A 16,084-nucleotide genomic window follows, 5' to 3' on the forward strand; every position below is an offset into this window, starting at 1 on the left:
TGATACGCTAGTGCCAAACGATCGTATTTTTATGCCAGAAATAAGGTCCAGGTTGTTAAAAAAAAAAAAAAAAAAAACGGTAATTCCCCTTTAACTTTATAAGCACTAGGCAGCAACGTTAGATTGAAAATCAACCGTTTACTATAAATTAGATTCATTCGTTGACACTGTATTTAATCTTCCATACATTTGCCCACAGAATGCCACGTCTCCAAAGCATTGTGTTTAGTATTCCTGGATGAACTGCACAGACTGCTGCTATGTGTCAAATGTCCAATATCCCCGTTATAATTTACGACAGGCTGATAATATGCGGCATAAACTGTATAAATAGTTTTTAATAGTTGGGATAGCATCGTAATTAGGGGCTTTTATTAAGACAGCAGAATCACAATGACAATTTGACTGAAATCAGTGCAAGATGACATGTGAGTAGGTGTGTGCAGGAGGCAGATTGTATTCTCTGTGCTTGCCCGGCCACTGGGAGACAACAAAATGCATTTCAGATCAACTACAGATGTCGTGGTCTGCGTCGCTGCAACGTGTTGTTTGTTTGGGGACATTTCTGGGGATGTACATGTCAGGCAGACAGACAGACACTGTACGTATAATTCTGGCTTTTCAGAGGTATAAAGAAAGCTAGTAATCCCCACATATTCATAAACACTCAACACAAAGTCTATTTCAGTTCATAATACGTAAAACCCTGGCTGCTGTTTCCGAGAATCTAGGAGACTTCAAAGAGTCCCACATCAATTTCTTAGTTCCACATTTACTACTGTACATGTCAATCCCCTTCATTGTTTCAACACTCTACTGTGGATTTATAATAAAGACAAAATGCACAAGAAACATGTCTAAACTGAGAACTGCCTTCAGATTAGAACTGAATATGTATAGTGCAATATAAGAAATGTGTGTGCTTGACGATCTAATAACACATTTAACACACTGATAACAAAACACAGGAAATCATTACTTAGGCAAACCAAGCCAAGGTAACTGGATCAATTAAAAACTGCAGAAAATTAGGCTCCACATTTAATCCCTTATATGTTCAAGTGGAAAAAAAATTGATTTGTCCTCTATTAATCGTTTGGGCTTTAGCAAAGAGAGACTCTGATGTGTAATAAATGAGCTTTGCCCTCGAGGGTTACAGTTAGCGGCACTGAAGACAATGACTGTTATCAAATATCAAAAACCCATTTGATTTGAACGAGCAGGCTTCGGGCTCTTCACACGCGGTCCTTCTCACCAAGGTCTTCTCTGGAGGACCACATCCCTCTCATTCCTCAATTTTTCCTATTTCTATATTATTTCTTTTTCCCCTCTCCCATCACCAACCGCACAGCACGTAGCAATTATTAACAATGGCACACATGTATAAAAAGACAATCAAAAGAAGGGTTAAAAACAGCAGGAAACCCAGAGATACTCAAAGTTGCCTCAGGGTTGTTGTTGTCGTGTTTTCCTCCCCGCGGCAGCTTTGCGCGCAACCGCAATCGAACAAGCGGAGGGAAAATAAAGTCACTATTCTGCTACCAAAATACAGAGACCTGACCTTGGGTGAGTAAAGCCAGTGAACAGAACAGGATAGTCGCAAGAATAAAGAGCGGGGATGGAGGGGTGGAGAGAGAGAGGATGGATGAAAAGTGGAGTGGAGAGGGAGGACAGTTTGTGAGAGGGGAAGAGTGTCTTAGTTACAATACTGGCAGTGTCCATTAAAAAAAAAAAAAAAAAAAAAAGCCCGAAAACCCTGTATTTTACAGAACGCTGAGCTTTGCCATGGCTACAAAGAAAAAGAAGCTTTAACAACTGAACAGATTCACTGATGGAGTCTACAGAGATGCTGAAAAGGACAAGAAATTACAAACAGCGATACGTGCGGATGAAAAAAACTAGTAAACAGACTCGAGAGCAAAAAAACATCCGGGCACTTTTCGATCAAGTTCTAGGCTTTCCGTGTTTGGCAAGCGGATCTACTTAAAATATCACACTTGATGTAATGTTTTCTTATTTTCAAGATTAAGGAACTGGATGATTGTGGAGGATGGGGCGCCGCGGCAAAAAGGGGGGGTCCCAAATAATCAGAAGTCAATAGTTAAATAAAGACATGAAGTCAGGCGGACGGAGGTGGTGGATTAACCTCTACCACTCCGGCTCAGGTGACAAGGAGGAGAGGTCAGGGGCTATTTTATACGTGTTAACACCCTCATTCTCTCCCACGCTCGCCATAGAAACACACGTCAGGCGCGATCCGAAACGAAGAGGAAGACCTGCACCGCCGGCGTCCCCCCCTCCGCGAGCATTAATTCAATCTATTAAGGGTCAGCTAGTTAGCAACGTGACCTCGCTAAAGCACGCTTTAACTTCACGGAACGGGCCGCTATAGTGAACGCAGTGCACCCCCCCACCCCCGTCCCCACCCCTCCCCGAGAAAACCTCCGACCCCGAAAACCAGATGGCCTCACAAAGGGGAACACGGGACCCTGAAAGAGAGGAGGTAGTACGGGGCAGAGAGGGACAACAGGCATTCAGGACCCTGATGAGGGTGGATTAGAGAGGGCAAGGGTGCTGCAGGGATAGTTGGGTGGGGATGAGGTTGACTAAGAGACTTCCCCGGTCTTAGTGAGCTCGCATTTCGTTGCGCGTTTGTGTGCGTTTGAATTTACAGCGAGTTTAACAATCCTGAAACCGCCTGCGGCTACTTCAGATCAGCTCTGACAATTAAAGCATCTGTGTTTTCGATTTCAAGTACCAACACACTCTTGTGATGTTCTCAATAGTGTGGTGGTACAATGTTGATACAGGTGTCCGCTGAAAGGAAACGAGACGTAACGAATAAGGATAAATTAAAAACTTCAACAAACAAAATTCAAGTAGCAGCATGAGTGACGCATTGGCCACTGATCTGCTACTTCACACCGTGCGAGTGTGACTCAGCTGAACATTATCTGAGGTTTGTGTGTGACAAAAATATTTCTATTTAAGCTACAGGTGCATAATACGTAATAATAGAATAATAATCTAAGTTAGAGAGATGATTGCCCGGGTCCTAAAGTCAAACGTGAAGGTGAGCTATTTGCATAATTTTGATTATAAGAGGCTGGAAAGTTCCATTTTACATTATTGTTGGTCCTGATGGTCTCAATATGTGATATATGAGTTTATATGTTTGAGGAGGCGGCATCGTGAGCGAGCACTACTCTTCTAATCTGTCCGTTAATAGTGAATAACAAACCATTTTTGAATTCGTAGCATAACACCCTGCAGCGCGGCCACTGCTTGCCTTTACCGTTCGGACAAAATGCCAACAAAAGGTGCAAGAATGCCGCCCTCCTCTGTTGCAAAATGCATGACAACAAATTATTATGCAATTATTTATGATCATGATCACTCCAAACACATCAATGATCATCTGAGATGCAGGCAGGATAATGGCGCTACCTGCTTAAATTGCAAAGTAGATTTTTCGCTAGAAATGCTAACCGCCGCATCGCTCCTCTCTTCTCCCCCCCCCCCCCCCCCCAACCCCCACCCCCGTACTTTTGAAATGCAAGCAGTCTGGGTCAGTCACTCGGCTCGTCCACCCATCTCCTATTCACATTACCTGTACCCACTCACACTCTTTCCATCCCTCCCCACCATTCGCTCTCTCTCTCTCTCTCTCCTGCGAGTCTTTCAGTGTGCCCTGGTATGATCAAAGACAGCTTTGTGACACTGTGCGAGGCATCCAGGAAGCAGAAAACATCAAACCACTAAAGAGCAACTTGCAAAAAAAAAAAAAAAAAAAAAAGACAGACAGAGACACAGAGGGACGCATGCAAGTGTGTGTATGTGTGCGATAAACAAATGAATAAATTATCAACACAAGAGAGAGGGATGACTTTGTCTCTACCTTCAGCACGTCGATGAAAGGTAGGAAGGTGTCCCTCTGAAGTCCGTTTTTGTACAGATCTGAAAGAGGAGGGGAGGGCCTGTATTAGAGCTGCTGTTTAGCCTCCTAATAATGTCATTCCCCCGCCACAGATTGGCAGATAAAGTGGCTATTGATGAACTGAAGGATGGGTGGGGAGGCACGACAAAAGGACCGGGACCAGGGGGAGAAAAATGGATTTCTCTACCGGCAGCGGCAGCAACATAAAATTCATTACATTCCCAAACAATGGTGGCGAGAGAAAGGACTGTCGCCTTTTCAGCGCGGACAATGTCCACAGCAGCTCGCTGAATAGGGGTTTCAATTAGCTCGGCTGGAACAAATTACATCTGAAGTAGCATCCCTGATAGACAGATAAAACAGATAGGGATTCACACACAAACACGGACACACAAAGACACGCACACACACACACACACAGCGAGGCTTAAGCTCTCTCCAGCTGCGAATGCAAACAAGTGGTCGTTGGTCGATGTTCGGGCTTAAGCTTACTACAGTAGGACAAATAACCTGTGCTGAAGTTAAATGAATAGAGATCAATATTTTGGGACGTACACTTTTTGGCTTTATTCATTCACTGGCCATTCAAAAGATCAATACCGCTCTGATGTCTGCGAGTTAAACCCGACTATCAATGTACTGATAAATGAGACATTATATAACATGGTAATTAATTCAAGAAAGAAAGCAAATAAGCACTTTTCCAAAAATACAAAGCCGTTCCTTTGAGTAAAGACCGACGTTAATGGTTTAAAAAATGCGCCGGACTGCCAGGAGCTCCTTTTTCGTTTGATATTTTTTCACTATAATGTGCCTTTAATTGCCGTGAATAAATGCAACCAACCCCACTCTGGATGAGCGACCACACTTAATCAAAATAAGCTCATGCGAACTTAAGTCCATTAATGTAAACTGCATGTCATCAGCAACAATGAGGGTGGTCCACTCCAAAAAGAAGACACCATTTATACCCGTAACCCTCCTCGACTGCATTAAACTCCATCAGTATCTTAAGAAAACAAGACACTAGCAAAAAAAGAACCCAAAAAAAAAAAAAAAACTATCCCTGAATTCCCCCCTCCAAACACATCTAGGGCTTTTTGATACCGGCATCTCCACATCAATAAAGATAGAAAATGTATGCCTTTCATGTCCAGTTGTCTCTTATGGCTTTCAGTGTTCCATTAACCAAGTAATTAATACCAAGTAGGCTCTCTATCAAGTTTGCATGGTTTGGCGCTTTGTTCTTAATAGCTAGTAAATATCAGAGACGCGCGTCTTTGTCTGCCAGAGCCATCTTGCTGCCATCCACTTCGTAGCCACTCAAGGCTTTGAGGCATCAGCATCCCCCCCCTCCGACAGAGAAAGACGTCAGATAGCACATCACGCATTTATCTCCACCTTGATCACCGTCTTTGCTAATTCTTCCTCCGTCCTGGCTCTGCTGGCAGTAAATGCAACATCAAAGCCCGCTCAAAGCCCGTGTCACGTCTGGAAAGGCGAGAGGTACATTAACCGTTCCTCCCCGTTGCCTCCGGTTAATTGCTGTAAACAGGAAGCAGTCAGTTTGGTCCTGTAAAACTCGTTTGATCCCTTGTGGAGCCAAAGACTTTTGAATAAACTATTTAACTGTAAGTGACTTAAGTGACAAATGTGCTTTTATGCAAGCCAATTAATAGCTTAAAGGGGAACTACTGTTTTTTTATAACCTGGACCTTATTTCTGGCATAAAATACGGTCGTTTACTCACCCATATAACTTTTGTGTCATTTGTAGTCCTTCGGGAGATAATTAGATCACAGTGACTGGGGCACCGAGACGCAGCCTCTAAATAACGCATTATCTGCCGCGAAACTCGTTCATTTCACCAATATTTTGTTATGATACGCTAGTGCTATTCCCCGTTGAGTCCGGAGTTACCTGTTATCATCATCCGGAGTCTGTAGATTGCTATGGTTCGTCCACAACCTCAGAATCGGAAAAGTATTTAGCCATGTTGCAAAAAAACTAGCATCAGCAAATTACAGGTAAACAAGCCGACCGCCGCGGGTGCGCGCGGCGCTAAGAGACAACATCAGAAGACATCATCCGGGGTCTGTAGGTCAGACTCAATGGGGAATAGCACTAGCGTATCATAACAAAATATTGGTAAAATGAACGAGTTTCGCGGCAAATAATGCGTTATTTGGAGGCTGCATTTCGGTGCCCCAATCACTCCCAATATATGGATATACGGAGATCTAAATATCTCACGAAGGAATACAAATTACACAAAAGTTACATGGGTGAGTAAACAACTGTATTTTAGGCCAGAAGTAAGGTCTAGGTTGTAAAAAACACTAGTTCCCCTTTAACCTTCATTCTAAACATACACCGATCAGGCATAACATTACGACCACCTTTCTAATATTGTTTAGGTCTCCCTTGTGCCTCCAAAACAGTTGTGACTCATCAGAGAATGGACATGGCCCTTCTGAGGTTGTCCTGTGGTGTCTGGTAACAGAATGTTGTTAGTTTGGGGACTTTGGGTCCTATGGGTTGAGGGGTGGGGCCTCTGTGGAACATCCCAAAGATACCTGATCAGTGTGGAATCTAGTGAATTTGGAGGCCAGGTCAACACCTTTCTGAGTTGTGTCTCAAGCATTTTTTGTGTGTGTGCCTGTGTCAGGCTGCATCCTGCTGGGGATGGCTGCTGCCATCAAGGAGTGTCATTGCTATGGGGTGGGGGTGCCTGGTCTGGTCTATGTGATGTGCTACATGTCTAAGTAACATCCACACTAATGAATACTAGTCAATGTTATTCATTTCACCCGTCAGTGGTTTTAAATTTGTGGCTGATTGGTGTATGTGGTATATGTCGGTACATTAGATCGGGTTATGAACTGAGGAAATTTTTATTGCACATGAAGACCTTAATAAAAGACAATGTATTGATTGAGACAGACCTCTATTGATGGGGAAGATGTAATACAGATATTGTGCAGTGTAGATAAATTTAATCGTTCTAAAAGCTTTAAAAGAATATTATTAAGATTCAATCTCCTTAACCTGCCACTTTAAATGGCCTCTGTGTGGCAACATTTGAGAAGTGCTACTAGTATAAGGCTACAGACTTGAACTAAACCATTAAGTACCTGTGCATTCATCAACTACAAATGAATATGCAAAAACTAAAAACACATAAGAGATGAAGCACAATAAGTCATGTGTGTTGGTCATACCATCAGGGGGTCTGTTGGAGGTGGCCACCACCACCACTCCGGTTTTGAACAGAGTCTCAAACAGCTGCTTCAGGATCATGGCATCAGCGATGTCGGTCACCTGAATGAAGAGAACCAGAGAAAGAGAGGGCCACATTCATCCACTGTACACTGTGCGTTACTGTTACTTGCCACACATGTATGTGTGTGTGTCTGTGTGTGTGTGTGTGTGTGTGTCTGGGGTCAAACCGTGCCATCAACACTCCATGTTGATTAGTGTCATTCAGGTGTGCTCATTCAATCCTTTTTGTCTGGTCAAGGCCATTCACACTCGCACGTAGCCAGACACACGCACACACACACACACACCTAAACCACTTGAACTGACTGCAAATGGTCACGAAGCAGCTTTCTGCTGAGGACAAGTAGCTGAGGCAAGGCAGCGGACCTGAGCTAATCAACTGAGCAGACGGGAGAATGACTGAACGTAAGCAGGAAAGCGAGAGGAAGAAAAGAATAACGAAAACAGAGCAATTTGAATCGGGACCGGGGTCATGACTGCAGACAGAGCTCGCACCAAAGACGAGCGACATAAAGGCGCATATAAAGGTGCGCGCGTTGCACGAAGCGAGACACAAGGCTATGCGAGGTTATAATGCACGAATCCATTTTGAAATGTCTGCTGCCTTTTTCATCTCCATCATTTCCATGAGTCCACAATAAACAAAGGTCGATGACAACACTGCAGCAAGGACGTTCATGAGTCTCTGGCTGTTAAATGAAGAGCTCTGACCTTTCTATTAGTAATCCAGTGCTCTCACTTTTGTTCTTCTTCTCTCATCTCTCTCTCTCTCTCTCTCTCTCTTCCACCTATGTTGTTCTTTTGAACATCCATAAAGGGAGAAATCATGGTACCCTGTGATGCGCGGTAGTCAAAGCGGCATGTATTTAACACGCCTAATTAAGCATGATGACCGACTGATGAGAGGTGGGAATAAAAGAAACTAAATTATTTCAGACCTCTTCTGCTTCCTAAAGTTGTCAGTCTTGCGCCAGTTATCGTTTAATATAATCAATAAAATAAAATTTTTCTACTAATAAAACATTGCTGTGCATATAGTATTTAAATGTTATGTCCCCTTAACGTTGTTGAACATTAAATTCTTGACATTTTAGTTTGTTTCTTTGCTTAAAAACCTTTAAAGAATAAGGAGGTCTTGAATGAAATAAAGACTTTTCACTCGTGCGTCTGCGCCGCCCTCTCCTCTTACTCCCTCTTACCTACTTTCCTGTATATAACAGGCACTTCTAATGGCCATACCCACAGCATATGCCTCCTTTCATACCCTGGAGAGTCTTCTGCTTTTGCATATTAGCCCCACTGCCCTTGCCAATACTTGATTAACATTTGTGTTAAAGCCTTGATTTCGCTAAGGAGAGGTGGCTAAGGGCATCAAATTAGTGTGTGTGCGCGCGGGTGATTGTGTGTGCCCGTAATGAGAATCAACAGAAAGCCAAGGCTCTGTGTCTCTCTGAAGGGGCCCCCATTTCCTCCGACCACAGGATTTTATTTTCATTTCAAAAGAATCATTTAAAAATGACCTTTTATACAACATGGATTTGTTTATTCATGTGCCCTCAACATGGGCATAGTATGAGGGGCAATATTGATTGCTGAATGGGCAGAGGGAGAGGGAAAGAGAATGGGTACCCACAGAATGAGAAAGGTGGAGGGGACTGATGTAGCACTTGTGGAGCACAAAAAATAATGGCGCAATCTCTGTCAGCCATTGCCGATATTTAAATGAGCATCCAATTACTCAAGCGGCTGTCAGTTTACAGCGAGGCGCACGGGTGCCAAATTAAACCTCTTTTGATGTTACACCTCTTTATATACACAACCTATGAGCAATTTCACAGAGGCTGCACAGTGACTGAGGCCCCGAGACAATGACGCTCAAGCGTTTTCTTCTCACTCGTCTTCCTCGTCCTCCCTTCTCACTCTCTCTTCCCATCTTTCCATCTTGGACCTCTCAATGGCGAGTATTCATTAGCGGAGCCGGGTGGGGGTCGTAAAAGGAAGGGGAGGGGGGGGCTACAAATTACTGATAATGGCACGGCGCTAATGAAGAGAATGGAGAAATGTCATTAGCATTTAAGAGGATAAGATCCATCTGACCCGCCGCCGCCAGTCGCTTTCTAGCTCCACTCACTTAAGGAAGCAGGAGAGTGCGACTGATACCCAGAGCCTCATTTGCATGGCTGAGTGGAGGAGGATGCTGATTGGTATAGACCCCGGCGCCCACCCCCCCCGCCAACCCCCCTCAACTCTCCCAACCTCGCAACCTCTTGTTTATGCATCACAAACAACGCGCACATGTCTACTTGTTTCCACTCCATTCACCGGTAGCAACAGTCGACGAGCAAAAACAGCAAAGCTGGCGACGGCAAACAAAACAAATCAATGAGAATGCACAAACAGCGCCGCAGTTTAAAATGAGAAAGCAGGGCAGATGAAAGGAGAAGCTGTTGATCCTCGCAGATGCACAGAGAGTGATTAGAGGGAGCAACAGCACCTTCTGTGACCTTTGGCCCGCTGGCATTAACTGTAATGATATCAGTGAGAGGGCCAACATTGTGCCGCTAACAGATGTGTTTGGCTGGCTAATGATAAATACAGAAACACGTGTGATTCTTTACCGAGCTGAATAACTAACCACCTCGCACAGAATAGAGAGGGATTCAGTAGTGGCTCTCTCCTCTGACACCAAAGGGTGAAATAATGAGAACTTGTGCATCGCTAATGACTGTAGGTGCTCTTTAGTTGTGTAAATGCAGTCTACTAAAAACTCTGGGTGACTTGGTTGCAACAGCTTGAGAGCAAGCTGACCGTGAAAGCGAACGAACAAGCAACAGGAGCAGATAACTGGCTCACTTATAAGATGGTATTGTGGTAAAAATGTCATATCATATTATATTATACGGTCCCAATAAATTGCAACTTAGCTACATACTAAGGAGAGAGAATATAAAAGTCATTTTTAAGCTGCTATATCCAAAAGAAGCCACTAGGTGTCCCCAGTCCTGCTTTTTATCAAGTGGCCTGTACACTGCCTCAGATTGAACACTCAGTTTTGAACTGGAAATACACACAGTGCAACATCTGACATGTTTTTTTTATATTCAAGTCGAGCTGGAAAAAAAGATGAAACCATTGTTACGAAACAGCAAAATATCACTTTCTTTTGTTCTTATTTAAAGATCTCTCAGAGGTGAGTTACAGTAAACGCCTAAGTTTCATGTGCCGGATTTCTATTTGCTTGTGACAGATGTAACGGGACGTGTCTGCGAAAATCGCAGTAAAGACACACATAAGAAAAGTCAGATGGACTATAAAAAAAACAAGTTTTAACCTTTAAATGCATTAAAAACTAAGATTTTATACATACTGTACACATAATTAGCCCCAAAACATGCAGGTACTTTTAAGTTTTGACACATTTTCATTATATAATAAAAATATTGGCAATAATAATATATTTAGCAGCACCAAATCAGCAAAAATATGCAGTTGTTGGATGTAATAACACAACATGTACGTGCATTAGAAATTCTTATTGTGTAGTTTGCTTCTTATTAAAGGCTTTTAAGAACAAACACACACACACACACAGGCAGCCTGTAACATACTCGCTCACCTGAAACTCATCAAAACACAAGAGGCAGGTCTCGCCGCTGATCTCCATGGCAACCGGCGATATGGGGTCATAGGTGAACATTTTCCCCAGACTTCTCTTTGGCAGGCTTTGTTTCCTCCGATGGATCCCTTTAAAGCGGTACACAAACGTCAGGCAGGCACATCTTAAAGCGCACCTGCGCCGGCAACCCAAACCCCGCCGACAATGCCGGATAAAGCGGTAATTTCACCTGTGCGCATAATGGTAGACAATTAGCGGGAGGTTCGTCGGGACAAAACAGAGAGATAAATATAGGATCTACGGCGCACGGGGAGTCAGAAAACTTCCACAAAGTCACGCGAGTCAACCCCTCGGCTGTCAGTGCTAGTGCTGTGGGTGGATGCTACCAACTTTTGTGGATGTCCAACATGAAGCCGTTGAAGTGGACTCTCTTTTTGCGGCTGTTTTCCACCTGGGAGTAAAACAGGTCCATAAGCATGGTCTTCCCCGTGCCTGAGAGAGGGACATTAAAGGAAAAGCAATAATGATAACGTCTCTTTTGAAAGCTGTCAGCTATTTAAAAATGTTGTTGTGATATTTATTCCTCTGGGGGGGAAAGAGAAAAGTGTTTTACATGCGATCTTACCAACATCACCAAAAATATAGAAGCCTTTGGGAGGTGGTGGCGGTGGAACAGGTTCCTCCTTTGGGGTGAAAAAGAAAAGAAATGTGTTAATAACTGCAGTCCGTTGATTTACATTAATTCCTAGCAGCTGCTTGTCGTCAAAAACAATACTGTACAGCATTTAACCTCAACAAATTCATAGATTAATTCCCTATAAATAAGACTATACACCATAAGCGGTGACCTACATAAACTTTATATTCATTACCATATACTGTACGTCTGAATCGTCAATTAATAAAACAAAGTATGCTAAGGCATTAAGCCACCACTACAGTGTGAGGTTTCACATTCTCCAGACTAGCCCACTGCAGGGGAGGAAGACAAAGGGGATCTAATCAACAAGACAAGCCAGGGTTCCCACGAAAGAAAAGCATCATCAGAGGAACAATGGGGGGATTTGTCAGACAAAACGGAGAGGACTGGATGAGGCTCCATACGAGATGGAGTGGACTTGTCTGTGCAGCCTGTTTAGCGCTGCTAATTGTGATACGGTACTGTTGCATTGAGGTGCTGCTGGAAGTCATTGTGCTGCCTGCCTCCTATTATCAAAAGGTCCTTGCTTCAAAAAAAAAAAAAAAAAAAAAGCTGTGTGACCAAGCTGGGAATACTAAGTAAAGCCAAATATAAGAAGACCAGAGCCATGTAAACGCATGTGTCATCAGCGTTGTGTATGCAACGATATATATTCATCTTCATGTGGCCGCATTATAGATATTACACTGAGTCTTCAAGAAGATTGTTGTCGAGGACCGTCCATCTCCGCAACCCGGTAACGCCAGATAGCTTTGGAATTACCTCGCTCGCCAAACAGAAAGGATTGTCCTCTTAAAACTTAATTTAGGAACTATTTCATGGGGTTCGGTACTCGGTGTCCACTGCACAAGGAGCACTTGACTCTGGTAAATGTCGACAACTGCAGATTGAAAACTAAATTAAAAAACTAACTCGCTACCCATCTCTGCCCTCTCCCTGCTTGTCCTGTCCTCTCCTCTCCTCTCCTCTCCTCTCCTCTCCTGCTGTCCGCCCCCTCCGTCCCTCCGCCGGTCGGCTGGCCCGAGCTTGGAAGCGAATTCGTGACAGGCCTTTCCTGTCTGCCCTGGCATAACAGTGTGTGACTTCTCCCTGACTTCCCAAGCTGCCCTCTGGCATGGCGGGTTAATTGTCAGTGGTGGCTGGTAGCCATTCTGCTACGGCAGAGTGGAGAAGGACAAGGCTGTCCCTCAGCCGCTCTGTCTAGCTGGGCTCCGTGGCCTTGCCTCACCTCCCGCGGGAGGATATAGACTGGCACAGGAGTGGAAAGTTCACAAGCAGGACACTTTGGCTTTTAAATGACTTGAAGAAAAACCGCTTTATCTGCAGCCAAAGATGTCATGTCCGACACTAGCAAGGTTAATAGAGTGATTACATGAGTATAATATAAGTCCAACTCCTACAACAGTCATTCTGGGGGGCTAGCATGCACAGGACAACTCCATGATGCAGGTCTGACTTGAAGAGGGTGGCTCCCACAAAACAATAGCCCATTGTCAGCCAACCATCCGCAAAACCACGCCACATTGGGTCAATATTAAGTCAAGTGTACTCTCCACACAGACTTGGTCAGTTAGAGAGGACAATGGCGGCACTTTCACAGAGAGAACAGACACCGAAAGGACAGTGGTATGACCTGATTCAAACTAGAATAATTGCGTAAGCACTCCAGTCAGTGTGTGTGTGTGAGAGAGACAAGAAATAAGGTGCAAAAGGAGAGGGGTGGGTGGGTGGGGTGGCTGTTGTCGGTGGTGGTGGTGATAGCCTAACACCAAAGTATTTGTCAGAGCCCCGAATCAAAAGCAAAAGGGACAAGAATGGCCCAGACAATGGGGATCCCCTCATTACTGCATGGGGACGGTGAGAGAGTGAGAGGGGTGCCGGGACGGGCCCAGCGGGAGGTCTGCCCTGCTGCCTTCCAAAATCTCTGCCTAACCCCATGTGTGTGTGCCAGCCAACCAACGAAAAACTCCCACCATCAAATACTAGACAGTCAGCTCCCCTGACCTAAAAAACAAAAACAGCCCCCTGCATTATGGCATGCCAAAACTCACATGCACAATACACTTCCCAGACCCCTACCCTCTCTTTGACCTGAACCCCAATGGCCACCATCGGTGATACAACTGGAGTACAGTACCGTCGACTCTGTGGAGTCCCTCCATATGTCACACGTCAGCGAGGCTTTAGAGCAAACGAGGTTCCAGATGCCACACTGTAAACGATTTACACACAAACTGTGACACAGAGTCACTCCTTCTCTTATATTGAAGGGTATGTATACTCTTTCTGAGCTTAAGTCTTGATATTAGAGTATAAATAACCATTAAAAGTTCCCATACTGGCTTTATTGCACCTTTAACAGAGCAACATTTCTGGATGGTTGTTCTTTTGTCAGTGAAATGGATCTGTTGATCTGGGACAAGCTCAGAAGCTGTTCATCCATGGGACTTCTTTTTTTATTTTTTAATAATAATAACAGGAACTAAGCATGTGTTTCAAGAGACCCATCTCCATGACAACACTGCAAGCTCACTCCGCAGATGATGAAGACTGTGCGAGCTAAGGTAGAATTTAGTGGAAAACGCTTAAAAAGTGGACCTTGGGTTTGGATTTCCTCATCAAAACGAAGGAAAAAAAAATCCTTTTCTCCCTCTCCTGCATGTACCATTACTCAACAGTGACATGATTGGAGATTAACTTTATCAAAGTATTTGTACAAACACACTCAGTTCCCTGCTCGCTGCACTAAATCCCAGCTTCAAGAAGGTTATGGCATTCTACTTTCATTTAAAATAACTGGGAGAGCTGCGGACTGAATTGTGTTTTCATTTTGGAGGCTGTGGTTTGCAGTACTATTGAATTATAATGTGTTGTACAGAGACATATTTCTATTATTTTGACAGCCCTATTTTAGTCAGCGGGCTCGGCTACATAACATTTACTGTTTAGTGCTTAATTCAATCCAACTTCAAGGCACCACGAACGACATCCTCCAAAATGATCACGCACTTGAATAACCACCTTTCTTACACGTTTTATCACAAGCTGATCATTAATGCTGCATTAATGTTCATTGTTGGCAGTGATTTGGCATTTGCATGAGTCCTACATCAGGCAGGCGGGAAGGGCTTGCAGCTCTAGTAGGACTGCTGAGCGTAGCTAATTTAAAAGGCTCATCCCAGTCCTTGCATTTAATTAAACTAGGTTAAACCAGAGTGAAACATGAGGTTAGGTCTTTTATGTTACATTCATCGGCTGTATTTACGCTTTCTGGAGTCAAAAATCAATTAATAAGGTATAACCTCAATCCCAATCTAGACAATTACTCAAATTCTATACTAGATTGATTAAGTTTATCAAAAATTAACAGAGAATGATTCAATAATAAAGCATTTTATATGTATATTTAACTACCTTCCATGGAGGCAACTTCCCTCATGAATAACAATCAAGAAACTACAACTTGCTGTCAACACATCATGTCCTTTACCTGTTCATCAACTTTCTTTTGAGCTCTGTCATCTCTCTGAGGCTGATCTGTGTCATCTTTTGGTGGGTTCAGGTAGATGCTGTTGCTGTACGTTTTTAGCTGGTGCTGCAGCTGAGCCAGCCGCATCACAACGTGCCTCTGCTGAGCGTCTGTCCTCAGGGAGCCGCACTGAACTTGACGGTCGAATTGTGCAACCATGTCTGCGTCCGGAGAGTCAGGGGTGCAGGATGATGCAGACGAGCTGCACGTCCTCCAACGACTGTAACCTTGGAGCATTGCATTTAAAGAGACAAGTGCTCATTCGTCATTAAAATATCCACATTCTGTTAGATGCAGTGAAAATATGCCTGAGAAAATAATGCGCCAATGCTGTTTACCACTACAGAGGTTATGTAGCCGGTTCAGTTACAAAACGTGAATGACCCGACAGCAGCTACAGCCTGAATCTCTCGCACAGTTTGAAATCTTCATATGGCGGAAAGACATTTACCTTTACCAGTGCATCTGCTCCACAGAAGACAGATCTTCCCTGAAGTCAGAACAGTATCTTTAAGCAAAACTTTCAGTGTGCATCTGGCTGCAGCACGAACCGTGTGGGTCGCCATGTTGCTTCAAACTGCTCAAACTTTATTGAGACACATTTGACACATGAGAGTCGCGTGAGTATGACACCGGCACGCAAGGGATTTAATAATGTTATAAACGCATTTTTATCGCATATGTCAAGTCAGATAATTTATTTTAATCGCTGTTATGTTTTTAAAATATTTACAACGGGAACATTGTGAACATGTTGTTGTACTTTTTGTCCAATAAAGATATCTTTTTTTATGATGCTGCTATTGTTTATGCTATTGTTGACAAACGATTTAGACTGACACTTTCTGGGCAACTTTTCTTTTTTTGTTTTTTTAACCGATCTTTAATAGCATTTTGGACATTAAATCCTGTGAGTCTGTGAAGAATATGGTGACTGGTGTGTTTACATACGCGCAGGATTGCTTTAAACTCTGAACTGTGACCGATCTGGATTATAGAAATAAAATTAACACGTGTCTG

At 43.6% G+C, this 16,084-nt stretch overlaps 1 protein-coding gene across 1 annotated transcript in view; it reads right to left on the reverse strand.

The window, feature by feature from the left end:
* afg1lb (AFG1 like ATPase b) overlaps window positions 1-15,752 on the reverse strand; it is a 28,571-nt gene extending 12,819 nt beyond the window's left edge. The window contains exons 1-7 of the mRNA XM_084560144.1: window positions 15,516-15,752; window positions 15,026-15,291; window positions 11,461-11,518; window positions 11,226-11,327; window positions 10,836-10,963; window positions 7,159-7,258; window positions 3,899-3,957 (exon numbers count right to left, since the gene is read on the reverse strand). Of these exons, the coding sequence (XP_084416270.1) occupies window positions 3,899-3,957; window positions 7,159-7,258; window positions 10,836-10,963; window positions 11,226-11,327; window positions 11,461-11,518; window positions 15,026-15,291; window positions 15,516-15,630 (828 nt within the window). The 5' untranslated portion in view covers window positions 15,631-15,752. The remainder of the gene's footprint in view (window positions 1-3,898; window positions 3,958-7,158; window positions 7,259-10,835; window positions 10,964-11,225; window positions 11,328-11,460; window positions 11,519-15,025; window positions 15,292-15,515) is intronic.
* Window positions 15,753-16,084: the final 332 nt, after the last annotated feature.

The sequence above is a fragment of the Chelon labrosus genome (genome assembly GCF_963514085.1).
Source record: "Chelon labrosus genome assembly, chromosome: 14".
Lineage (NCBI taxonomy): Eukaryota > Metazoa > Chordata > Actinopteri > Mugiliformes > Mugilidae > Chelon > Chelon labrosus.